Source organism: Oryzias latipes, chromosome 3 (assembly GCF_053564925.1).
Source record: "Oryzias latipes strain Hd-rR chromosome 3, Olatipes_Hd-rR_3.1".
Taxonomy (NCBI): domain Eukaryota; kingdom Metazoa; phylum Chordata; class Actinopteri; order Beloniformes; family Adrianichthyidae; genus Oryzias; species Oryzias latipes.
Genome location: NC_136239.1, coordinates 38,014,750 through 38,041,924, shown reverse-complemented (window position 1 = coordinate 38,041,924; position 27,175 = coordinate 38,014,750). Strand labels below are relative to the sequence as shown.

General features: G+C 41.2%; 1 protein-coding gene across 2 annotated transcripts in view; it reads left to right on the top strand.

The window, feature by feature from the left end:
* Positions 1 to 27,175, top strand: part of cdh8 (cadherin 8) — a 117,585-nt gene that overhangs the window by 42,497 nt on the left and 47,913 nt on the right. For both annotated transcript variants that reach the window (XM_023953698.2, XM_023953697.2), the window contains exon 3: positions 6,074 to 6,368. In XM_023953698.2, the coding sequence (XP_023809466.1) occupies positions 6,074 to 6,368 (295 nt within the window). The remainder of the gene's footprint in view (positions 1 to 6,073; positions 6,369 to 27,175) is intronic.

Genomic DNA, 27,175 nt, shown 5'->3' with positions numbered 1-27,175 from the left:
AAATCTGACATTTTCACATCAACAAGCACCAAAGTAAAGCCGGTGATGCTGCAGGTTAAATGTAGCAGCAGTCAGAGTCTCCGAACGCCACTTTGAACAAACTGGCGGGAATGGGAGACAGAAGTCTGACTTACTGTCTGCGGTGTGCTCTTCATCACACTGACAGCCTCTCCTCCCTCTTGCTCCTCACTTCAGTCTCGCGCTCGTTCTTCAGACCTGCCGGTACATGCAGAGGAGGAGCTCACGTCCCGTCTACCATTTGCCCTGACGCAGAGTAAAATCTTTCCTCCCTCCTGCATGGCGTGAGCGATCCATTGTGGGTGTGGGTACGCAGGAGTGGAATCCGTCAAATCTTTCTCATTAGGTCAGTGATTGTTCAGAAGATTGCTGTTAAAGCTCAACCTCAGCGGGGATGGACATTGCTCAATGCAATGGAAGAATAAGCAGCTCCACCAGCCTCTGGAGTTGGAGTTCCTATGCTCGTCACAGAGTGTGCATGCCTGTTCTGGCTGTTACATCCTGTCACTGGGAAATTGCTTCCATCATTGAAGTTTTTTTCTTTTTCTTTTTATCAACTTGAGTTGAAGTTTCAAAGCACAATAAAATGTGTGCCGAAATGGTGCATCCAAATTTCTGCAGCGTGAACACTGACCATAGTGACTCAGGTATGATCCCTGTCTCCATATACATGCGCACACACAGAAATCACTGATTAGGTCTTAGTCACATGCACCTGTAAGAGGGTAGACCTGAACAAGTGTTGTGGGTTTTTGGGTTGTCCGGGCCCGTAGAAGTTTTTTGAGAATAAGAAGTGCCGGTGTGTCTTGTAGTTTCCCTGATGATTGTAATGTCACTTCAACGGACATCATGAAAATGGAATGTACTATTGTCATGGGTGTGATAAGTGTATTGTTAAGTATTTGTGAGGTTGACTTAAGTTACACACACACTTACACCACATCCGGGCGGCTGTGGTGCAGAGGTGGGATGGTTGACCTCTGATCGGAAGATGACAGATTTGGTTCCCACCTTGCCCACCTATTCGTCAAAGTGTCCTTGGGCAAAACACCAAACCCCAGTTTGCTAGCGGTGGTTATAGGTTGGCGCCAGTGTTTGGCAGCGAAGACACCATAAGGGTGTGTATGTGTGTGCGGATCAGTGATTGGGACCGTGACTAAAGCGCTTTGGGCCTTAAGCAAGGTAGAAAAGCTATATACAAGTATACGTCTTTTACTATTTACTCTAGTCATTAGTTGGGTGGGAGTAGTGACTTTTTACTGACCGTGCGCAAATGCTGCACATAAGGGGTGTGCACATGAAACACAACTGCCCCTTGGACGTTCAAAGGATGCTCACATAAACTACCCTCTGATTATCTCATTTCCTATTTTACTGTTTTGTATTTACTGGTCAGGCTGCTCACAAGGAGCGCACACTTATCACAAGATCAGCACTAACAGACCCCTTTGTGCAGTCTGCAGAAAATAAGAAAAATCTATACAACGTGCCTGCGTCTCACCTTCCTCTCCCTTGGGTGTGGTTGTATTGTTGAAGTGTTCGCTATGACCTGTCGCTCGCAGCTTGTCTACAGGAATTAAATGTGCATGAACATTTTCGCCCAACTAGTTCACTGAGCAGTCTACAACACGTTTAACAATCTTCACATCAAAGCTATCAGTATTGGTACGTAGGATTTGAAGTCACAAGTCATTTTGAGTTCGCCTCACCCAACAGCTCATTGAAAATCTGCAATACTGCTTATTTCCAAAACATCAAATCAACACAGGCCTGCTTGTGCTCACAACTCTTTGTGCGTTTGTGTGTTGAGAATGCAGTGTGTATTGTAGCTCATAATCAGCACGATACCACTGTGTTGTTTCCTATTATCTGCTTGTTTCCTAGATGCCAAAGTCAATGTCACTGATTGTTGGTACCGTTTCAGTTTTTCAGTTTCCCAGGAAACTCGTTTAATGACCGGGGACCTGTGAAAGTATTCTTTTTCTTCCTCCCTTCAGTAATTGCAGTCTTTGATGACCATTTGTGCGTTCCAGTGTGAAGGATGTCTGCAAAGTGTGCGACCAGGGCATTCAGAGGAGTGTTGAGAGCTACGGCTGGTTATTGCCAGCTCACCTCAACTTACAGTTAGTTCAGTGTTAAAGCTGCAGCTTCCGGCAAACATGAGGACTCATTGTGTGACTTTTTACTTTCATTAGCAAAAACAGGCTTTGTCCTTTTTGTAGAGTAGTTTTTCTGCCACTATGGTTTGTAAGTTGTTACCAATAATGTCACCGAGACCAAAGGACAGTTGGACAGAAAAAAATAAAACAAAACACAAGTCTAACACTTCAACGTAAAAATGTATTTGGATTTGTGCTACTTCACTTTACATAACACTGCAAGTTCAGATTTTGAGTACATACACTTTCCTCCACTTGAGTCTGTACTTAAAAAAGAAAAAAAAAAATGTGTGGGCAAAAACTAGAACCAGTGCTGGTAAAACTGAAAAATGCAGAGTTTCACTGTTTTTCTGGGTGTTTTTCTAACCAAGAAAGTTTTTTTTCTTCGTTTTCATTTATTTTTCCCTGCTTGATATCAGCTCTACAATGCAATTACAAACCTATGAACAAAGTAAAGTTATATTACAATGTGTTTCAGAAATATGAGCAGCATTTTGCTCTGCAGAGACTCACTCCTCTCTCTCTTAATACTGTCTGTGAAAAAGGAAACAACGTTACGTTGTGTGTGGAAGTCAGTGTTGTCTTACAGACAGACCAGAAAAACTCCTCATGTCGAGAGAGCCAAAGTTCCTTTTGTCAAAGCTCGGGTATCTTTCACGTTGCCTTCAAACAAACTTCTCATTTTCATGTTTTCAAACTCTTTATTATTTTCTCTGCTTTCAATTGACGTTCTGATTATTCTGTTGGGGAAGTGTGTATTCTCCAGTCTTTTTTGGTTTCAGTACTAATGTTTGAGCCTTCAATGTTTTTTCTTTTATCTCTGTGGTGGGTTTTGAACCCACTGATTGCTGAGCAACTTTTGACTTCTCCTGAAAAGGGTTTTTCCTTTTTTTTTCTTGTTACTCATATCTGATTTATGATTTTGCTACAGGACCACATCACAGTAGCTCAGGTGCAGCAGTTGTTAATGTGAGGAATGTGCACTTTTGTTTGTTTATGTAGTTGTCTTCTTGGTTTTAGTTTGTTCTGTTGCTGTTTTTTCCCCTGTCAGTTATGCAGGTTAAGTGGCTGGATGGCTCAGAGCAGGACTAGCGCATGGGAAACCATGGTTCAATTCCCAGGGGGTGCAATGAGCTTCATCCAGTGTGGGTTCTTGAAAAAGACATTTGCACCACTGCCTACCTACAAGGGGGCCCAAGTCCCGTCTCCCTGTTCCAGTTCCAAGCCTGGATAACATACAGGGCTGTGTCCAGAGGGCATTCGGCGTAAAAATATCTGCCAAAACACCTGTGTGAATGAGTGAGAGCTGCTTCACTGTGGTGACTCCTCAAGGGATATGCCAGAAGTAGAACTAAAGTCACAGCAAGTTAAGGTTACCAATCAACTTTTTTGTTTCTCCATTAATTTTATCCTGTTTGAGTTTATTTATCAAACCAAACCTGGTCTCCCGCTCACTGGGCTCTACACCAGTTCCTGACAGTTCATGTGACATGTATTTGGTGTACTTACAGTATTTATTGAACAATTATGATCTAAAATCCAGTCACAGCTGGTGGTTTCTGCAGTAAACGGTACAGTTTAGCACAGCCACGTCACCACAAGATCAGCAAAGCAGCCTGAGGTGTGCTGCAGCAAGAAAACGCATTTAGAGGACTGTTTGCGTGATTTACATGACTTTAACCGGGAAATGTTTATTATAATCATTGTATCTTCTTGCAACTAAATTCATACCAAATACTGTTAATGAATAACAGTTTAAATGCTGGGTTTATGAGTAAGTAAGGGAATTTTGTTTCAGTAAAGTTTAGAAAAGATGGCAATATAGAAAGAAAATAAGTATGTGGAAAGTATGTGCAAAGATATCCACTGCCACATAGTAATGTGCAGAATAAAGCCAATTAATAAGAAAAGTGCAACAGAAATTCACCTTAGAATCTATCAGCTTTGTGTGAAGAGTTGGATCCTTTTGCAAAACATTATTATAAGCAGTCAGTTTAATTCAAATTTTAATGTTGAAATATTTTTTGGTTTGTTTGTTTATTTGTCATCAGAATTGTTCAGCTTGTGTTAGCAAAAACATGAAGGTGTTTAAATACCAGAGCTGCCATTGGCGAGCTCATAATAACAAAGTTCTTTGAAGGACCATGACTCTTCAACGCTTAAACCATTAACGTAATTCCAACGTTCTGATGCAAAGAAAAGCGACTTTGCAGTAATGTTGACACTGGAGCTAAAGCTCTGTTAAGGGTTTAAATTACTTCAAATAATCTGCTGTTTTTACTGGTCAGACATGCCAACTACCACCACAAATGGGTATTTTTACAGAGCACAAATTTATTGATGGACATGTTCATGTTCTGCAACATGGTAATCACTTCAGATGAAAGTTGATCCATAATCTTTGACAGGTATTAGCAGATTTATTACTAACCAAAACATGGTCAAGTGCAAACAGTCAATGCGGCGTTATTGACACGCGAGCTGCTAGCTGGAAATGACATGCAGACAGATGCTGGGCTGCTGGCGTGCAAAGCCAAAGAAGTAACAACAGTGACAGACCATCATTAATTTGAGCTCAATTAAAGAGTTTCACAGTGTGCAGGATGTTGTAAGGCATTTGTGTTAATGAGCTACATCATTCATGTGAAATGATGGCACAATTAGGAAAACAAAAGTGCAAGGTGTGACAATTTAAGTGAATGTGCTTTGTCAGTGTCTTTAAACAACACCTCCGAGACTATAAACTCATAAAAATAGGCCTATAGTAACACAGGGGGTGCAAGTGGGCGGGGGCTTTAGAGTTTGGGTCTACCACTACCCTGCCACAGAAAGCTATGTGGACGTGTTGAGTCCGAGAAGGACAGTGAAACTGCTGAATGCAGGTGTGATTTGGTGTGATGGCTTCTTTTTAAAGGCATGCATTTTAGCAAAAAAAACAAAAAAAAAAGGTAAGAGCGAGAGGAGATTTGAGCTCCTGGTCAATAACTTTGAACGCTGCTCGATTTGTGTCGCCTGTCCCCTCCCCTCTGAAAGTCATCCACCTCTGGGATCCAGAGGTTTACACGAAAGGTGACTTACAGTAAAGGAATTGCTGTGCATGCTTGTGTGAATAAAAGCAAACTTATTCGCTTTTGTTGTGCCTTCTCTGCTCTGACCTCTTCTGACCTTCTGCACCATTGTACCCCCTTCCTTCACTGCTTAACCTCTCAGAATTGAAAGTGGCAGAGGCTTTTTGCCGCCCTTCTATCTGCAGATGTTACAAACAGCCGTACGTAGCATTGTCAGCCTCATTAGTTAAACCAGCCCGTGCGTCGGGTGGGATCTAACCACTCAGCCTTGCATGTAATGCCGCTTTAGTGAACTAATGAAACTGTAATTACAAAAATAATGAGGAACCTGCAGCATCGGCCAGTAACTAGTTATTTGTGAGAAAGAATTATCTTGCGCAGAATTTCCTGTTTAAATTTTTCATGGATTTTTTTTGTTTTTGTTCCTGCCCAGTGCACATTAAAGGCAAATGCAGCTTCCTTATTCCTTGAACTTAAGGCGGTAGGGAGCAATATACTTCACAATTTGTGTGTATTTGATGCATTTGTGATGTGTAATGAGCAACAGTGTAGCCAATGGTCCATTTCCCTCTGATACTTATAAACGTATTGTCCCCAACGGGGCTCATTTAGCAAAACATAAGCCATGTTGAGCCCCGTTAGTACAGAGGCTACACCACTTTCAGCAAAGTGCAGCAGTAACATCACCTCACAGGCATGTAGTGCACTTATCTGCTTTTACATGGTAAGAACCTCTGCTGTCTGCTGATGGTGCAACGATTAAACCCCCTTCTGCCTGTGCCCTTTTAATACGACCCCTTGTTTTTTTTTCTCTTCCTTTGATTGCAGCTGCACACAGACTTGGATGTGGGCAACAAAAACATCAAATACGTCCTTGCAGGTGAGGGGGCGGGCACCATCTTCGCAATCAATGAGTTAACGGGAGACATCCATGCCATGAAGAGGCTCGACCGCGAGGAGAAAGCCGAGTACACGCTAACAGCCCAGGTCATTAACGCCGACACAGACGACCCTTTGGAGCCGCCGTCAGAGTTCATCATCAAAGTTCAGGACATAAACGACAATCCTCCACAGTTCCTCCAAGGCCCGTACCGCGCATCTGTTGCAGAGATGTCTGCTGTTGGTAAGACACATTTCCAACGTACGCCTTAGATAATCCTTGTGAGAGCTTTCCAATCCAACTGTTCCCTAGTGGCCTATTGCATAGAAAATAATGAGTAAGTACACGTAAATGGAACCAAGGAGGTCTATATACAAGTCTGTCTGACTGCTCTGACACGAGAGTGATACATCAGTCAAAAAAGCTTTGGGATTTTTTTGCCAACTTCACCTCAAAAATGAGGAAAGACCTTCTGCAGCAAACAGTACAAACACAACAAACAAGACACAAGCAACAATAAATAGTAATATACTGAATTTGTCTCATAAACTAATGCTTCAGTCATATGTATCCATGCAGGGGTTGACCCGTCCAAATGCTGCAGGTTTTTTGGTTATCCGGGCCCATACAGGGTCGTAGATAGGTGCAGCTGCATCTTAAAAAGTGTGTCCTGCAGTTCCCTTGTGGCTCATCCAGCCACCTAAAGACATGTCCTGAAAAGGGAATGTACAATTGTCGTATTTGTAAGTATTTGTGAGGATACTGTCGTACATCACCCTATTCTAGTTATTAGCAAGATGCGCACACTGGCTCCTGACTGACCACGTACAAATGCTGTGCCCATAGGACGCCTGTAGGATGCACACACAAACTTCACTCTGATTATTTAATTTACTCATTTCTAACACAGGTGCGCAAGAAGCGCACATTTATCACTTGAACAATTCAAACAGGCTCCTTGCCCAGTCCACAGGATTTCAGGGGTTGAAAAAATATAAAAAATCCACGCGAGACGCCTGCATCTCACCTACTTTCCCCTTATTTACCTTTGCATGTTGTTTAAATATTTGCTACAACCTGTGCATGAACATTCTATCTCAATGAGCGATCGGCGATCTTTAACATTTGTGCATGTCCCATTCTTGTTTGGTCATTTTTTCTCCCGCATCCACCTGTTACACCAGTTGTGACTAAAGCTTGAGGAGCTCAAGACTTATTTCAGGCACACTAAAACATGTAAAGGTTTGCTTTTTTATAACACAAAACATCCAAAGTGTCTTGGTTTCTTCAGCATTCTTTAACATTTTCTTGATGCAGTCAGTTATGTTTATATGATGATCAAAGATTGATCAGAGGCTTTTTTCTCATATTTGTAGCATTCTTAGTAATGGTGTCTTCATTCGTCTTTTCACACCACTTTCTCTAGGAAGTCTGCAATGATTTATGGTAAAAGAATTAAGCATTTGAACTTGCTTGTTGAGTCAGCATAGCGAGCATGGTCAGAGTTTGAATGCATGTGTCATACGCTGATACACAAGCACTCCTTCTACACTGGGTTCTCCCCTTCCTCTGTGCGGTCAAATTGCCACTGATTAATAATAATGTATTATTCATGCAGGATTGGCAGAGGCCTGTCAGTGGATCATTACTGTTTTTTTCTTCAGAGAGCTTCACCACTGACCCAGGAGCAGCAGGAGTCTTGTAGAAAAACGTAGCAGGAGGAGATCAGAGTGTGTCTTTATGCCGTTTTGACACTGGAGGAGCTCAGTGAGAGTGCGGGGGTCTGTTGCTGGGCGGTATGTGCTTGTTATTGTGTTTCCTCATTGAGCAGCTTCTTGTTACCTGTCAAGAAGCTGACACAACACGCTAGGGCAGATGGTGTTAGGTATGTAATGGAATCTGTTTGCTAAATCCCATCTGCGCGAGGCAGCCTTTGCGTCAGTTCTTTGAAGCAGAGATGGCTTACTGAAGATTTCAGCTGCTGACTGATGACTCTAGCTGATTCTTATTAGCTGCTGCTGTGGTGGAAGCAAAAGGGAACAAACGACGTTGCAAAAGTATCCGTGTAAACACGGCATAATAGTGAACTCTTCTTGTCTGAACCCTGCTGCTCCCTCCTTCGGATCTCAGTTAAAAAGTGCCGCAGCTCTCCGTGGGTTTTTGTCGGAGCAGTGCAGGGACAACCATCCAAAGCAGTTGTGGAAGATGACAGCACTGTGAATTGCCAGAAGAATAATGCATAAGAGATGGAAATCGGCATCTCTTTGTTGACTGTTGTTCCTTTTTGTCACTCCTGATTAATTAAACATTCATGGGTGCTCAGTTGTTTGCTTGAAAGGCTTGAAAGGAAAACGAGTTTTCCTCTTGTTAAGTTTTCATGTGCTGCTGCATCACGGGAAGAATCAGACGCACCGGACAAACAAACAAGAAGTCATTCATCTCTCTCATCTCACATTCATAAATTGCTACTTTCCTTCCACAGTGTTCCATTTTCGTCACCCTCCGAAAAAGAGACTGTGTGACTCGGTGGATTACGGGAAGTGTGTTGAGCAGTGGGTAACTAATAAAGTCCACAGGACAGGGAGCTGAGATAAATGAATGTCGGAGAAGTCTGCTACACACGCGATGAGCAAATCTGCACCAGAAACCAGGAAGCATTCAAATGCAATTACAGCACGTGGAAAAGATGCCGCATTGTGTCTGGTATTGAAGTCAGACAATTCTGAGCGTGCTGATGCGTTTCTGCTCGGCGTTAACTCACCTGCGCCAAACAATCAAAAATCTAATCCGGACCATAACAGCCTGCTTCTTCTGACGATGTTATCCACTTACAGAGCCTGTCAGTTCCACTCCACAGTTCATCAATGTCTTAGCAGCTCTCTGCTTATCACGAGTGTATCCTCGCTGTATCAGTGAGAGCAGGGACAAATATCAACACCCACCTTTTATCTGTCAAGGACTAGGATAGATAGAAAACCCCTATATTGAATGTCACCATCTTCCGTTGGAAGCGGTCCCCACAGCCGGATGAGATATGTGACATGGGCCACAGAGGTTGCCATGTTTCCTGTGTGTGAAGGAGCATGGAGGTTAATGGGAAACGAAGGAGACGGACCTTTTGTTCTTCCTTTAAAAGGTTTGGCCGGATAAGACGGCTGGCTTTCTGTGACTTTTCTCTGACTTTCATTCTCTGAATGACTGAGAATGAAGGTGCCTATCATTCTAATTGTGTAGTGGATCACCTCTGTAAGTACAGTGCAACAATGAGAGGAAGTAAAGAGCAAAGGTGCTCCCTTCACCGGAGGTGAAATGGTGCGTCAGAATGGGATTTGATGTCATTAGTGGAAGCGGTCGGGATAAGTCTGTTATCAGCGCCTCTTCTGTGACGGCATCCCATTTGAGTTGATTTTTCTAGTTGGTTCCGCTGGTAAGACGGGAGAAAAACAGCTCAGCAGTTAAAAAAAACAACCTAAATAGTAACCTCATCTGGAGACCTTTAGCCAAACATGTTGGAGCCAGACGGCGTCAGTAAGCAGTTATTGGTCCAAGTCCATCTGAGTCACGGTTTCTATAGCAACCACTCTCGCCAATCAGGAGTAAGCTTGTTGGAGGTCCACACCCCTAACTCATGAAAATGGGCTACACACAATCTATCAAATGTTTTGAACGTTGGACATGGGGCCAGCAGGCACCGCCTACTTTTATTGAGGCATCTGATTGGCCAGTATACTTTATACCTTGAATAACTTGCACAAGAAAAAAAAAAAAAGAAAAAATAACAATTTTCATTAAGAACATGTTAAAATAAGTAATAGAGTAAGAATGATGATTCTGACAGATAGAATGACTGAGTAATGGCTGTATTCTATAGCTATCACTCTATCTCTCTATAGAAGTCTATGGGATTTTGAGTTCTCAGAGCCCGCAGGTACTTCCTGTTTGGAACGCCAGGAGGGAGAGGTCACACAGACCAATTCTCATATACAGTTGATGAGCACGACTCAAACACTTTTGATGTCATCAACACAATTCAATGCCAACTTGTCTCCGCTTATTTTGAAAGTTAAGAAACTCTCACGGCTGTTCATTTATTCAGTTTTGAGTCATTGTGAACAATAACATTTTCTTGTTGTCATTTTCTACCAAACAGAACTAAGAAACTTAGGCTGAATCCTAATTTTTACTCTACCCCCTACGGATTCTCCCTACCCCTCCAACTGTAGTTGCATTTGCAGGGGTATGATTGTCCGAAATAGTTTTTCTGAGTGCTAACCCTCGCTGTGGAGTGCTTGGCGTCCCTCCGTGTTACAGCACAAAGCCATTTCTTCATGTTGGTGTGCTCTGATGCACAGAAGTTCACATTTAAATCTAAGTAATGACTTTTTGTTTTAGCATGACCTTTTTAAAGCTATAAAACCAATGTTGTTGTTTTATATTTCCGAGCACTAGCAGCTCCGCGGTAACGTAGCTGACTGGTGATTACTGATGTCATCGAGTGGGAGTAACATCCAAATTCGAAGACACAATTTTTCCATGACTCTCCGTTTGGAGGGCTAAATGTAGAATTTGTTTGCTTGACATTTCAGTGAAATTAGGGACTTGTAAGTGAAAAAGTGCATTTGGATGGCAGAGAGGTCCTCCCCAGTGTTTTCCGTTTCACATCACATTTGAGTAAATGTTGCTCCAAAAAAATGAATTATTTTGGCTTAGGGTTAGTTAAACTTTATGGATTGCAATAAAAGTGTTAATTATATGAAAAGCCTTGTAATTAAAGTTTTCTTTTCAGTCAAGAGCAAAGCAATAAAACACCTTGGTTATATGAAAAGCCATCATTTCTTCCTCCCATGTGTTTTTGGAAATTTTCCGAAAACATTTTTTTAGCCATTTCTCTCTTTGTAACCATCCTTCCACAAAGATGTCTGTCCTCTGAGTTTCCAAAGATTTAAACTCACATACGGACACATACCAGCATGCACGGATGAATATGCAGAGTGATGAGGTCAGCAGGCGAGTTGCCAAAGACTGAGGTTCTTGCAGTTCGAAGAACAGCATCCACAGGAAGTTATTTTCCATCTGCACTTTGAGTCAGACTCATAAACAAACAGTTACTATGAATCAATGACAAAAATAACATTTTGAGTTGGGTAGATTCATGAGGCATTGTTCATGCACTCATTGGCTAATCTGTCCCTTAGAAACCTTTTTATTATTATTTATATACACGATACAGAGAACTCCTGTGGAAAATTCTTGTTTCTTACCTCTATACATAAACCAATTTATAAAGGGCAGCTTTAGAGGTCTGTGGTTTGGTTCTTGGTCTGCACGGCGCCCTGAGGTTGCACCCTGAGCCTGCCGATGCTCTAGATGCATTTATTTCTGGGTGTGTGCAATATAGATAAAAAATAAATAAATAAATAGAACACAGAAAATACCAAAAAAAAAAGAGAAAAAAAACTAAGTGAATAAAGAAGGACAATCAAGACTGGAAAAGTGCAATCCTGCTGCAGTTCTACATGAGTGCTATGATTCTGCTGTAACATTTAAGGCTATCGTGGTTATAACAAACCTAAAAATGATGCGTCAAAAAAAAATAAGATGACCAGAAATACATAGCATCTTATTATTTAAAAATTTAAGCCAAAATCCTGCAGAAAAAACAACTTGTTTATAAAAAAGGCAAAGCTGATCTGATGCAGCTGACCAGTCTCAACATAAAGCAGAGACTTCTGGCATCCTTCTGCTTCAGAGCATTCAGGACTGTTCACACCAGGTCCAACTGCTGCAGCTATTCAGTCTGGCACAGGTTATGAGGCCATTTTAAGTCCATCCTACAGAATCAAAAAAGATTTTTCAGGAAATAAAAAAAAAAAAAAGCATTTCAGATATAGTTGCCAATCTCCCCAGCCGCCTGCCTGAGCAACAACAGCATTAACTGGGATTCAGTGTTCATCGCTGTGAGAAAACCTCTCCACATTACACACGCTGATTTCATCTTTAATTAATATAAGAATAATAATTAGCGCAGCTAGAATCGAACACAGCAATTTTCAGGTTATCATGCTGATTTTTGTTTTATGTGTTTTACAAATCCAGGATTTGTCTAATGTCCTCTGCTTCTAATCTTCGAAAAAACAACGGAACTAAGCTTATTTCCCAGCAGCTGATTAAAATTCCATGTATCCTTCCCATCCTTATCTCACCTCATGCATATCCTTTGCTTTCCAAATAAATATTGTTAATGAAAGTCTTTCATTTCAGCAATGGTGAATTTATTTGTGCAAGCCTGGCCATGATGAGCACCGTTGTTGCACAAATCTCCCAAGATTAGCGCATCCAGTTTTCTTTAATGGGGTCTTCGACTTTAAGGCCAGAACAAGCTGACAAATTCCCTTGTATATTTGTCGACCATATGCTAGAATTATGAGGCTCTGCCACTGCCTGCAAACAACAAGGGGGTTGGGATGTAGATGGAAATTACAAAGTCTGCTTGAAGTGACACTTCAGGTAATTAGGAGCAGGTCGCTAGACCCTCCTCTTTCTGCTGAGGGGGTGTGAATGCCAATAATCTACGCTACAAGACAAACTTGCTGAATGTAGTTTTGCCATGTGAAGCAGGCGCGAGAGGCGCCCCAGGAGTATTGGGCTGCGAGCCTGTTTCATTATCAGGGCGATTAATAAGCGGGCTTGCAGACAGATGGTTCGTCTGCGTCTCCGAAACCCGAACTGAAGAGCAGATCCGTGCCAAATGTGTCAAGATCCACCAAATTGAAGCAAAGACACAAAATTGAAGTGACATTAATAGATTACCTGAAGCTGATTTGCATTTTAGGAGTATGCGGGTAACAGGACAAACAGGCACAGGCGTCTCCCTCCGCGGGGGTCTTGATGATGTTTTTGATTATGCTTTCATCACCAACGGCAGCTGTGAAAATAAGTAAAGGCTTGTCATCACAGATTTGGTCGATGAATGAGCAGACTTGATCACAAGGAGACATATGGAAATGAGCGAGATAGAGGCTTTTATTGGAGCTGATCGTCACATGCTTCCATCACCAAGTGAAAAGCTGCCTGTGATCACACACAATTACCACGCTGATAGTTTTAAAATTCGTAGGATGATACATAACCCTCTTTATGGCTTTTCCTTTTTTTCCACGTGTTGCAGTCAGTCTTTTGGATCAATAGAGGAAAAAAATGAGATATTTTCAGAGCATTTTATGCTCTACTTGAGCCAGATGTTCTATAAATAAAAATGTTCTTTCTGGATATACCGGGAAACTTTGTCGTTGTGTGCTGATGCAGCAGTATATCTGCAACATATATCAGTTTTGGAGAGTCTGGCTGTGAATAAAAAATCGCAGTGTTTCAGGGTCAGAGCAGCCCACATTTATAGAGCATCTTTTATCTAGCCTCTCTCAGTTGAGCTTTGAGCTGAAAGAGAAGCTGGTGTTTCTCTTTTCTCTGATCCTAGACTCTGCTCTGAAGCTTGGCAGATGGGCTGAGTAGCAGGGGGCTCCTGGCCCTTTAACACTTTGGGCAGCTGGGCCAGAGCTGGGCCAGGATGGTCTGGAGCACGTCTGATGAGCAGCTCTTAGGCTGGGCAGGGACGTGGGCCGGGATGATGCTGGTGGGTGGCTCATAGGCTGTTCTGAGGTGAAAGGGGGTCAGAGCAGTGAACCTGGCCAATGCTCCCGCCCTCTCAGGCCTGTCTATCTGCCAGCCGGCCCTTTTCTGTGGCGAAGCTAAATGGGGATTGGACAGGCCTCCGGGGCAGAACGATTTAACTGACAAGCTGGAGTTTCTCTGTAAATAATGTGCAACTCCCAACTATCTCACCTCATCTGGCAGCAGCTTCTGCATTTGTCTGTTTGGTTTTGGTCTCTTCTCTTTAAGGCTGTGAGTCAATTTTGGTTTTGCTTATGTGACCGTTACTCCTGAGCTGATCTTAAACTTCTCTTTGAGAGTAACTTGGCTTTCCCTATTTTTCGGAAAAATAGTGTCTTTAAATGCGGACATTACTACCACTCAATGACATCATCATGTACGTTAGCCCGTAGCTGCCAGCGCTCGGAAAATACATAACATTGGTTTTATAACTTTAAAAAGTCACGCAAGGACAAAAACTTAATGCTTACATTTGCTTTTTCATGTGAAGAAATGCATTTCTTCTCCATGTCACAAGCGCGACGTGGATCACTCTACTGGAGGAGGGTTACCCAGTTTGGGAACCACTAAAGCTCCAAATGCCCCTACAATTGGAGCCAGAGGGGTAGGGAGAGAATTCAGATTCGGCCTCAAACTCATAGCGGGTGCTGCAGGTTTTTGGGTTGTACTGTGGAAGGGCATAAAGAGGAGCACACCTTAAGGGGAGCACAGGTGTCTCTTTCAGTCCTCTCGAGGCTCATACAGCACCGTTAAAGGGCATCATGAAAATAGTACATACATGTGGTGGGTTTATTGTGATAAATTTGTAAGGTGTACGCACTTATGTCATATTGGTGATGCTGTCTTATGGTGTCCTTATGCCACACTCTAGTCGTTAGTAAAGTGCGCTTATTGGCTCCTTACCAACCGCACCCAATTGAGGATTTACCTACCTTCACGGGTGTATGTAAAAGGTTAAATCCTCTCATAATGCTTCTAGAATGTCCACGCAAAATATACTGTGTAATTCCTTAACAGGCTGCAACCGAAGGGGGGTGGGGGATGGCTTATCATGTGAACAGCACTAGTGGGCTCCTTGCGCAGTTTGCAGGATTTCGGGGGTTTGGAAAAATGAAAAACTGTACGACTCACCTATTTCACCCTTACTTACCCTTGTGAGTTGTATAAGTGTTGGAAATGACCAGTCGTTCACAGCGTGCTCGCAGAAAAAAAAAGTGCATTAAACATTTTAGCTCTGCAAACTCACCGAGCTGTCTACGACCTTGATTCTTCGTGCAGATTTGCCCTTTTTTTGCCCACAGGTAGCCCGTATCCATTAGGGCAATTCTGACTAAAGCTTTACTTGCTGTTCAGGCTGAGAGCTGTAAGCTTTAAGCCATGAACCACAGCTGCATTCATAAATAAATATGTTTTTAAAGAAACCGCAAGAAAACCTTTCAATTTGTTCCTTTTAGAGTCATTTAGTAGCACTTGACCTTCACATGGATTCATTTAGATTCCTTTTTCTTATATGTTTGGTACAGTAATGCCTGCCATTGATCACCTGCTGGAATCTTTCATTTGTGTGTCTTCTTGAATGTTGAACCATGAACTCCAAATAAGGTCAATGACTTTGCTCCTTAATGCCTGTGAAAACAATTCCAACATGACAATTAGCGCCCCTCAAGACCAACCAGAGGTAACAAACTCCACAACTGCAGAGTTTGGCCAACCTTTGTTTCGTTTTCTTTAGAAATGTTCTGTTACATGGGCTTTTTGTCCTTTTTCCTATTCCTAATTGAGCTAATTCAGCTCTTTTAAATGGCTCCACAAGGAAAAGGATCAGTGGGATAATCCCAGAAGTGACAAACATCCTGTTACAAAGTTATGGACGCAAAGAAAAACAAGACATACCTGCTCGCATAGTCACAGCTGATCAATAACACACACAAATGTGCATTACTAATTCATCCAGTGCAGCTCTGAATTATGTATGTCACATCATCAGTCATTGGTCCGGATCCGGTAATATGAGCTCTTTCAAGCCTCCTGGGCTTTTTTCTTTCCTTTTTTGGGGAGGTTTAGAGTGACTGCACGTAGGCGTGTGAGCTCAGAATGTGTAAAATATTCTGCCGATCTGCACATATGCATTAAGACACATGCCTTTCTTTATGTTACCATAAAGATGCTGCCACTCAGGTGTGATAACTCACCCTCCCTGCACACATTCTTTTCCTTCTTACTTTATTTCTCTCCTTCCTTCCCTCCCCTTTTTTGCTCTCCATCACTCCTCTCTTCTAAGCCATTGCTCTCCCCTCGCTCTTCCCTTGAGGGAGAACAAAACGTAGCTGGCTTCGAGGTAATGAAGCCCCTCAATGTGATCTGCATAAGATTGCCTCTCCTGCAGGCGTGGCTGCGCTGCCCCAATGAATAGCAAAAGACTCTCAATGAGACCGAGGACAAAAAGCCGTCTTCGCCTCAGCCACCGTGTCGTTTTTCAAAGTCACGCTCTTATTTATTTATTAATTTTTTGGAGGGGGGGAGTCTGTGCCGTGCCCATGAAGTAGAAAGAGAAGGAAAAATGAGAAGGGACAAGATGAATAACAAACCAAGTTCATGGAAGGGAAGGTAAATGAGGGAGTGCGTGTGTTTATTCATGAGGGAACGTGTGCACACGCTCTCATCTGCCTTTTTCTTTTCTTTATTTATTTTTTTACTTCTTGTTATGAGGAGAAACACAACACAAATGGTGAAAGCTGTCATATGTGCCACCTCTGTGTCTGACAGCAGGCCAGATTAAATGAATGTCATGCAGCGGGGTCAACAGCGGGACAATGAGGCACGAGGAAATGAAAGGCAGGGCAGAATTAGCACACAGTCTAAGCTCTCTGTCAAAAGTCTGGTTAAAAGTGCAGCTTTGAGAGGCATGTGTCATCCTGTCGTGTTGCTTTATCAAGGTCAGCTAACAATCAGAGAGGGAAAATGAGGCCGCAGCTTCTTCACTAAATCATTCCACTCTAAGGACAGTGAAGTGATTTCTCCCACATTTTAGAATTCCCTTTTTGAGTTGCACATTTTGACAAAAAAAAAACAAAAAAAAACAGCGCTTAGATCTTCTAACAGAAGCTGCCGTTTCTGATGTTTGAATTGAGCGGACGAACGATCGATGACGGGATGCGATGAGAGAAGAAACAGCTGACTAATCAGTAATGAAGATTTCTTGTAGTCTTTAATTTTAGCCATCACTGCAGCTGACATGCATCTGATCAACAACTGAAGGCGGATTTAGAAACGACTTGCCAAAAGCTCCCGTTAAAAAACAAAGTATTTATTGCAATGAATACCCTCAATAAAACAGGCTGGAGTCATTATTTATTATTGGACAGTTTTATGGAGAAATAAGTCAAGGTGTCCATTCATTTGCTGCCTCATAAAACTCCCCAAAGTCAGGAGGAACACTTAGCGCTCCCCATTTTTGCCTTTTGACTCCAACAAGTGAAATTGCTGGAATATTTATCTAAGTACACAAACCAAGTGCTGAAGCTCAGTATAATGATGATTTTGAAAAACATCCATTCTTTGCTCAGTGGGGGAAGTGGCTGTCAAAAAAGAGTCCTCCTGCATACTGCTGAGCCATTTTTTATTGAGTTCTTTGGATGCTGTGATTGAGCAGCGGAGTGGGGTCGACCGAGAGGTGAAACTTATCGGAACATTATGAATCCATCAGCTTTGAATCAATCTTTAATGGATCTGACCCGTTTTGTGCCTGTTTGTGTAGTTTAAAAACCGTCAACACAATAGAGTTTTTGTCAGAATACTAAAAACTCACATGTAAGCATTTGTGTAACATTCAAAATTATTAAAAACAAATAACTTTTCATTTTAACACTTGGGCTTTGTAGAGCTGTTTTAAAACAAAAAAAGGAGACAAAAAACCTTCAATGTTTTCAAAACAATAAAACTGCAAAATAAACCAACGGTGGGTATTATTCATTTAGTAAATATTGTGACTACTAATACAGATTGTGTTGTCGTCTTGAATTGGTATTTTTTTCCTTAGTAGAAAAAAGAAAAAAAAACTATAAAAGTAGTGTTAACCCTAGTGAAAAACTACCCACAGGTAATGTTTTATACATCAGGTAAAGTAAGTCAATAAGGACAAATATTTTAGTCTTTTCTGTGCAATATGAATGTAAACATATGAGTGACTCTTTGGAAGGTCAATAAACTTAGAAAGGCAGCCTGCAACCCAATTTCTGTTTAAGCTGCCAGAAAAAAGGTTAACTTGACATTAATTGCGCTTCTCTGCAAATACTAACAATACATTTACAATACAATTACATTCAGACCTATTTTGATGATAAACAGCTAGTCAGGAATAAAAAAATATATATATATATATTTAAAAAAATATATATATATATATATATATATATATATATATATATATATATATATATATATATATATATATATATATATATATATATATATATATATATATTTCCATCTAGCAGCTTCATCCAATGTAGGATTACTACAGACGGTCCTAAAGTAAGACTATGGAAAACAAAATACCTGACTTTTCCTGAATGTATTTATATTATGTTCAAGCATTGTTTAATAATAAATTTTCCAAACACAAAAGAGATCTGAGTGTTACCTTGAATGACCACAGCAGTCAAAATGACTCCATGCTTTTTACAGCTGGTGTCATATTTTACTAGCTGCTACGTTTTCCTGGTCTTTCTACTGCTTTATTTTCATTTGTATGCTCTGTGAAGCTAAAATCAGAAATCAGGTTTTACAGACAGAAAAACAAGTACTTACAGTTATGGAGGTCGCCATGAATTGGAAAAAAGCCTGATAAGGTGAATATTTTGTGAAATAAAACTAATCAGTCTATAATATTTTGGTATCCTTCCAAATAGTCATTTTTTCAGTATATTCCAAAGTATATACAAATAACGTCCAAACAGTCCTAGTAACTGCCATGGACATTCTAGTAGTTGATGAATTCCTGTAGACCGGGTGTTAAACGTCCACGACGTTTGCCAGCATTACAAGCTGACATTGACTTTCAGAAACGGAGTATGTGTATGTGGGCGCAGAAAAGACGTTCACCAGTGAACGAATCAGACTAGGAGTTGCCCCAAAAGGAAACCATATAACATGCAATAAAGCTTTGCAAGCCAACTAATTCGCTGTTTACCTTCTGCAGCACATAGTCTGTCAGAGGCTAAATAAAGCACTAAAGAATAATCCCAGAGGAACATGTGAGCAGCTGTTTTGGAGTCTATCACAACAGCTTAGAATTTGATGTTTGTTCCAATTAGTAAAATAAGCATCAATAGATGAGGAACTGAAGCTGCTTAAAGGTTGCAAGTGAAAAAGCAAAGCGGATTCATGTCCAAAAAGTAGCAGGCTTGATGTAAAAGCAGCAGGTGTTTCCGACTTGTCACATGTGTAGTGTAGGAGGGTTAATAGTTCCACCCAATTTCAAACTGTCTGTCTTTTTCTTACAAAGATACCTCCCGGGGTGTCCAACTTTTTTTTTTTTTCTCAGAATGCCATAATGGTATCATGCTTGTCAACTCTGAGGTTTTGGGTGAAGCAGGTGGTTCTGTTGTGTGTCCTCAGCTGTGAGACATGTCAGCCGAAAGGGAACAGGGACAGTTTAAAGTCATGCCTCTCTGCATCACTGCCACACCAGGCAAACTGAGGTGGGGGGTGGGGTGGGGGGCTTCAGATTTGACAAAAACTTATTCATATCTGCAAAGATTGCCAGGAAGCTTTCTCATTGGCATTCCTCAGTACACAGCCAAGCCTCTCCTATTAATTATTCAAGAGGAGAGTTGTAGATATTTAATGTTGTGTTGTAGGGCCTTTTCTTGGTGTACTGTTCCAGCTTGCTTTTCATTTCTTGGCTTCTTTGGGTCCATTTTTTGCTGTATCTTGCACCGTGTAAGTCAGTAACCTCTTAGTTTGACTTTTTCAATAAATAAAAGCTGCCAAGAGTCAATACACACGTATGTGTGCGATTGTGTGTGTTTGCCACCAGGCTTTAGGTGTTTTCACAGTGTTGTACAGGACAGACAGGACCTCCACACTCTCATCCCTCCATGTCTGCATTATTAATTGTCTTCAGTACCAACCTTAGCTATTTGAACCCTACAGGCACAAAGAGTTAGGAAACTAAAATTAAATTGGTAATTGGTTTCCATTGAAAGTCATAATAACAGTTTTTAAAGTTACATTTGCTCCTACAAAAGAGCCCAGAGTTAATTAAAGTCAGAATCAAGCAGATATAAATATGCATTCACATCACAGGATGACGTGTTAATAACTACTAAGGCAGACATGAATGATTAAAACAATCACTGAGTTTGAAAAATTACATTTGGAAATCTTAAGAAAATGAGCGGGGTTTCTGGCTCCACGACGCTGGGGGAGTTTCTGCTGACTGACACATCTCTGACCAGGTTAAATTAGCTGCAATAACACAATGAACAGAAGAGATTTGTGTATAAATATACCGATCTGCTTTGTAAAATCTGAAGCATACACAGTGAGCATGCTAGGGGGAGAAGCAGTGAGTCATAAACTACATCCTGTCAACTGGGAAAGTTGGTAAAACTGCCAGTATAAAAAAGAAGCATCTGTTGGTGGCAGAACAAAACAAAACAAGACAGAACAAATCAAAATGTGTGCAATAACAAAGAACTTCCTAATGTGCTTGTACTGTGTATTAGTATGTTTGAAGAACCACACACACCGGCTACAATGGCGCTATAGATTTGGAGTGTAGTGGTAAATACAACTAATTTTAATCCGTGAGCGTGGTCACAGCAGACATGTGTCCCTGCAGTCATAAGTCTGTCAGGATGCAGCACTGCTTGTTGGGCTGCTAAAGATAGACAAGGGGCGAGTCTGTTCTGCCCCTCTGAATCACATAAATTTACATAAATGAGCTTGAGCACACAGGAAGTTTTTGAGGGAGAGAGGAAAGCAATGTACGTTGCTTCCCAAGATTTTTTTTTTCTTCTTCAAAATAAGAGGTTGCTGACAGGCTTTTGGGTAAAGCATTAGGTTATGTCTGTCGAAACGCCCCTTACAAATGCATATATGCTATCTGCAGCAAAAAATTAGCAAATCTGCATGGGGCACGCAAGTGGCCCACAGGAAATATAAAGGTCATAGATCGCTCCTTTCCAAAAATGTCTTGGCACATATTTTTCTACATGCATGCTACAGGCAACAGGTCATGGCTGACATCTAAACAACATGTAATAGTATGGTTCAAGGAGGTAAGATGCCAGTGAGTGCTGTTCAAAAGAAAGGTGCACCCTCCTTATGTGCCCCTTGCATTCAGCAGCTGTTAGAAATGAGGAAATTAGACAAAGTGTAGCTTGTGTGGACATGCTATGGGCGCCCTATGGGCACTTACGTATCACGTACAAACCATGTGATTAAAGCATTTGCATGCAGCCAGTTTGCGCATCTTACTAACAACCAGAGTGTTGCGACGGCATCACCTAAATGTCACACAGTACAGAGCAAAAGTTTGGACACTTAGTATCCTTACACTTCATGATAGACTTACACATGCATCACAATGGTACATTCTATTTATAGGATTTCCCATGAGCTGGTCACATGAGAGTCAAAGGGACTTCAAGGCACACCTGAGCTCCCCTTAAGATGTAACTGCTCCTCTCTACAACCCTCCATAGAGCTAGACCAGTGTTTTTCAACCTTTTTTGAGCCACGGCACACTTTAACCTTGACAAAAATCCCCCGGCACACTAGCATCCAAAAAGTAAAAAGAAGAAGAAACTCAGAGTCTGTATTGATCTACAGCCCCTCCACAATCTCACATGCATTTTTGTGAGAATTGTGGCAGAAAAAGCTGGAAGTTGCAGCTGTTTTTTCTAAAAGATGTAATAAAGGGTTAAGTTAAAAGATTTAAAAACTGTTTGATGTGTGTTCGTTGTGGTCTCAAGACGTTTAACAAGGACAACTCATTGTGCGCTGAGAAGCTGTCAATTTAACCCAATGCATCATGGGAGATGTAGTGAAAACAGCCGCCGAATGCAGAAAGACAATCGTCTCTGAGCTTCATTGTTTTGTTCACTTGTTCCACGGTCTGACACCGGATTCTGTGGAAAGCTACACCGCTAAAGACGAGCTTTAGCTGGTACTTTTGTTGGAACTGAGCAACTTTGTGAGCAGAATCGAAAGAAGGAAGTGAAGACTTTAACCACTTCTGATTGGTCAGACTGATGATGTATGATTAAGCCACCAAGAATGATTGGTGGAGACAGTTAAAGGGGCGGGACTTTTCCAAAAACAGCTGTAGCTGCAGCTAAATTGCGGTACCGTCATTCTTATCAAAATGTCTTTAATAGAATCAAATAAACACTAAGAAAAAAGTATTTTATGATCTTTCATATTCCTAACTACTCTGTGTTTTATCAGGGCCTGTTTGGATGAACACAGAGCTGATATCCTGCAGATGGAAAATGTTTTAGATCAGTTAATGAGGGTTATTTCCCACGGCACACCTGACCATCTCCCACGGCACACTGGATGAAAAACACTGAGCTAGACAACCCAGAAACCTGCAGCACCCGTACGAGTTGACCCCGTACAGGTGCATGAGACTAAGACATAAACTTGTGAACTACAACTTCTGCGAATTAGACAGCACTTTCGGTGCCATGCTTCTGCACAATGCTGGTGTGACGTTTAAACAGACGAAGACTACTGTGCATATGCCAAGTCTCCCCCAGATTTAATGCAAATCAGGAAGTTATGCTGCAGTTTAGTAATTTCATATGTCAAGTCCAATGTTACACCTAAAATAAATATGTGGATGCACATTCTGATTTCTAGATGACTGAGATGCTTTCTTCCTTAATCGGTTAAACTTTCAAAAAAGTTAATTTCATTATCAGCTATCGTGATTTCATTAGAGCTCATATTTCTGAGCATAATCGGCGGGCGAAGACTGTTAATGAAATGATGCATCTCTAGAAACATCCAAAACAATTTCTCACAATTTTTAATATAGAAATCTATTGGTCAAAAATGTCCACCAAACAATAAGTTGGCAGTCTGATAATCCATCTCTGTTTTGGCGTTGTTTATGATCGGTCACCTATGTCACATTGACAGAAGGAGATGCTGATCACGCCTCTTTTGATAATGGGATGCAGGAATGCAGCGTGAAAGAAACCACTCACAATGGGAATTAAATGCCACAGCAGGATCAGTGTGAAAGGATAAAAGAGGAGTGAGAACAGAAAAAAAAGGTGTTTTACCATCATATCTTTCTGAGAGGCTCTCTTTGTTAAGTTGGCCCTGAGTAGACAGATAATTATTCTCATTTTCTGAGGTTGTGTGCCGCATCTTTAACATCTGCTGTGCTGCATTTTAGTTCCACTGTCCACAAAAGAAATCCAGTTTGCCTTCATCTCATTGACATTCATCTCATCTGACTTCTATAGAATACAAAGAGGTGACTAATGAGTCAATCCAAAGCCACAAGAGAGCACAGTGCTGCTTTATCTCCAGCAAAGGTAGAATAGATGGGACTGTGATGCTTTTTTCTAACTTGGACTTTTGACCTCTTTATAAAGAAAACTGTAAAAAATTGTTTTCTTTTTCTTTTAGTTTTTGTGCAAATAATTTGTTTTGTGTAGAACATAATCAAAAATGCATACATTCTTCCCACTTAAGCACTTTTGGCCACTAGTAAGATTAATGTATCCTACTGTTGCTGGTGGTGGAGAGGGATAGGTAAGTGCAACATAAATAGCTGTGGAACACATTCATCAAGGTGGCAGGGATTTGAGACTACAGAGGCCCATCCAATCACCGCTGGAGAATAAAAGTGGAGAAGCATAAAGGTCGGTACAGCAAGGTCATTCGAAAAAGAAGCTGATAAGACGAAAGGATCAAATCTCCAGTGCAGGCGAGGCCTTCCCTTTGATGTCTGTCCCATTAACTAAAGCCCTTGGCTGGCTCCTGCAGACTCCACGCACCTCAGCTGTCTGATGCAATAAAGAAAAACCTGAAAAACAAAGGAGGAGAAAAAAGCAGACTTTTTTTTGCTCCTTTATTGAGTTTGAAAAGGTTTTTTTGTTTTTAGGAATCACTTAAAATATTGATGTCATTTTGTTTTAATATGAGTTTTTGTTAACTTCATCTGGAAGGCTCTTGTGGCTTAGTGTTTTCCCCTCTTGTCTTGGTGTCTCGTAGGGAGTTCATCTGTGGCAGGAGTCTTGTGCTCCTCGGCTGTTTGTGTGCTTAAGCACCGGCAGCCGTATTGCTGTGAACGCAGCAGCTTGGATTGAGTCAGTTTGTGGTTTTACCAAAGTCACAGCCCGGTGTGAGCACGCACACACTCATACATGCACAGGAAGAGTTGCACACAGTCAATCCTAAAGCAGGTTTGCTATGTCACACTGGAGGCTGCTGTGTAATTGGGTGAATCTGGTCTCCAGCACGCTGCAGAGATAGCCCTTTAAATTTCACTTCTCTTCTGGGAGTGTAAACAAACCTGAGGATTGCTTGACTGTAAATCCATGGTCCACTTTTTCCTTCCTCTTTCCCTTTTGTCTTTCAGGGTCTTCCGTTTTGTGTGTTTATGGGTGTGTTTGTGCGCCTGCTTGCCTTCCTGTGATTTGTGACTGTCAGCACCTTAACAAGTGCATTAATGTGTGTCTATCAGCATTACAGATATGTGTGTCTGCGTGCGTCAGCGTGCGCTGCCGGCGTGTATTTTAGCGCGCCTGCCGTGCTGTCTCTTTATGTGGCAGCATGCAGCCCTCTGTCTGTGTGTTCTCTGTGATTGATTGCTTGTCAGACGGCAGCAGAGCACCGCTCTCACCGGCTGACGGAGACATTGAGTCACCAGTCACGTATACCAAGTAGGTTTCGACATTCCTCTGGGAATATACTCTTTAACCCTTCCTGCTCCGGGATGGCTGTCAGATGACAGTGTGCATTACTTAGAAAGCGCTTGCTGTTAAAACTGGCAACAGGGCTTCTTTCAGTTGAGTGTCCTAATCCAGTTGTGTGGGAGGTAGAGGACTCCTCTGGCCCATTACTTTGAGATGGGCAAATTGCCGGGGCTATGGCCCACAGCTGTCACTCAGCAGCTTGGAGCAGTTCAAGGGGAGGGAAAAGGGAGACGATGGGAGGGTTGGTTGGTTATTTTTTATTTTAACCTGCAGAATGCATGAACAGAATTAATGCACTCAGCTGAAAAATATTTTCTTGTAGTGCTACAGCCTAGAGAACTCTTTGCTGGGTTGTTCTCTATCCTTGCATGTAATAAGATTACCTTGTGTTTCCTAATTATCATATTAGTAATCCAATGTTAACGTTTTTTTTTATCCTTAAGGATTTAAATCTAAATATTAAATTTGGGTATTGGTTTTGCGGCACCACCAAAGAGCATGTTGAATCATGTCATAATGCAACTTTCTGACCCATCCGATTTATTAAAAACACACACAAAAAAACTCAAATTATTTAGAGGCCAAAGTAAAATAAATAAATAATTACAAGAAAGTAAGTGTTCAAACTTCAGAATATTTTGTTTTATCTTGCTCCCAGAAACTCACAGTGAGAGGCTGATGAGAGAATGAGCAGTTGTGCCTTTAAATGATTCACAAACTAGACGTTAACACTCCAAATGACCATGCTGTGGCAAAATCATTTTTACGCACTGCTTTGCCAATGTTTTTCCCCTGTGTTGAATCAGCAAGGTTTCTGCCTGTCTGCCTTCCACAAGTAGATCACAGTTATCTGAGGTTGTGTTTTTTTTTTTTTGTTTTTTTTCTCCTTTCTGCTCATGTGGCCTGATGGTTGGCAGGAAGATTTTGTCATGTGGTGCTGTGTGGGGCTTAAACCCCACAGATCAGAAGAAAAGCTACAGTTTTCTGCTTAAAAGAGAATTCTTTGACGGAATGTTAAAGAGGGCAGACATCAAGATTTTCCACCCTTTGTAAAGCTGACCAGTGTGTTTCATTTCACAGCTTTTAAATGTAGTCACTCCTCCCATATTTTGTTGAATGTGTTTTTAATATACTTTGCTGTTTAATTGTAATCTTATTTCATCATAAATCTTATTTATGTCTTGACGGCTGGATCTAACACAAAACAAGAATACTAATACAGAAAGTCCATAAAGCAAAAGTTCAAATCTGTTCATATGGATGTTCGTGTAGTCATTTTTTTTCAATGTTTAGCCAACATTGAAAATAAAAACTGTTTTGATGGAGTTGATGGTCGATTTTAAGAATCCTTGCTTGTCTGTTGAGTTGTATCACTGTGGAACCAAAGGACGATGTCAGGTCCCTGTGCAATCACAACACATTGGACATTTCTGTAGTTATAGCAATAATAACTTCAATTTAATGGTCTGTGACCATTAAAAATGTTGATCTGAAGGCTTTCCAGTGACTCTCCATCTAAAACAACACAAAGGTGGAGCAAAGAGGCTGTGTGGGAGCGGCCATAACTTATTGGGTCCTGTTTAAGTCTTTCATGACTTTGGTTGCTTGTTGTCTCTTTGTTTAGCAAAGCTCATTAGTTTTGTTGATTCTTTACAGTCTTTTCTATTTTATTTTGAAAACATTAGATTTGGCAGGGTTTGAATCCCCCTCCCTGCCTGTCTGATTTTCTTGGTTGTTTCTGACTGTTAATGAGAGCTGGACTGAGTTGAGTGTGACATCACCCATAGAAAATGGTTTACTTCCAGCTCCAACAAAATGAAGTCAATTTAGCTCCCATTTTTTTTTTTTTTTTTTTGCGATACAGACATTGCCCGGTTGGAGCCGGAAGCAGTCAGTAAGCAGTGATTAAACTAAGTCAGTTTGAGTCAACGTTTCTATAGCAACCACCCTCGTTAATCAAGAGTGAGCTTGTTGGAAGTCCACACCCCTACCACTTGAAAGTGGGCTATGCCAAACTTGTCAAAAGTTTTAGGTTGGAAAGGTGAATCAGCAGGCACAACCTATTTATATTGAGGCACGTGATTGGTCATTTTTGAACTTGAATAAGGAAAATACAGGAAAATATGGAGAGAATTTCTTTTAATCAAAAACAGGTTAGAAAATAAGGCAGAGCAAGAATGATGATTCTGATGAGTAGAATGACTGACCAATAGCTGTTTATTTCTTTATAGAAGTCTTTGGGATTTTGGCTTATTGAAGCCAGCAGGTACTTCCTGTTCCCTCATGATACGCCAGGAGGAGGGGTCACTCAGTCCAGTTTTCATTTACAGTCAAGTGTTATCAATTAGGTCCCTTACCTGCAAAAACCTAATACCTTGTCTCTTCATGTAATGACATTATTTGGTGGTTTTCCAAGAAGGTACATTTCTTGAAACA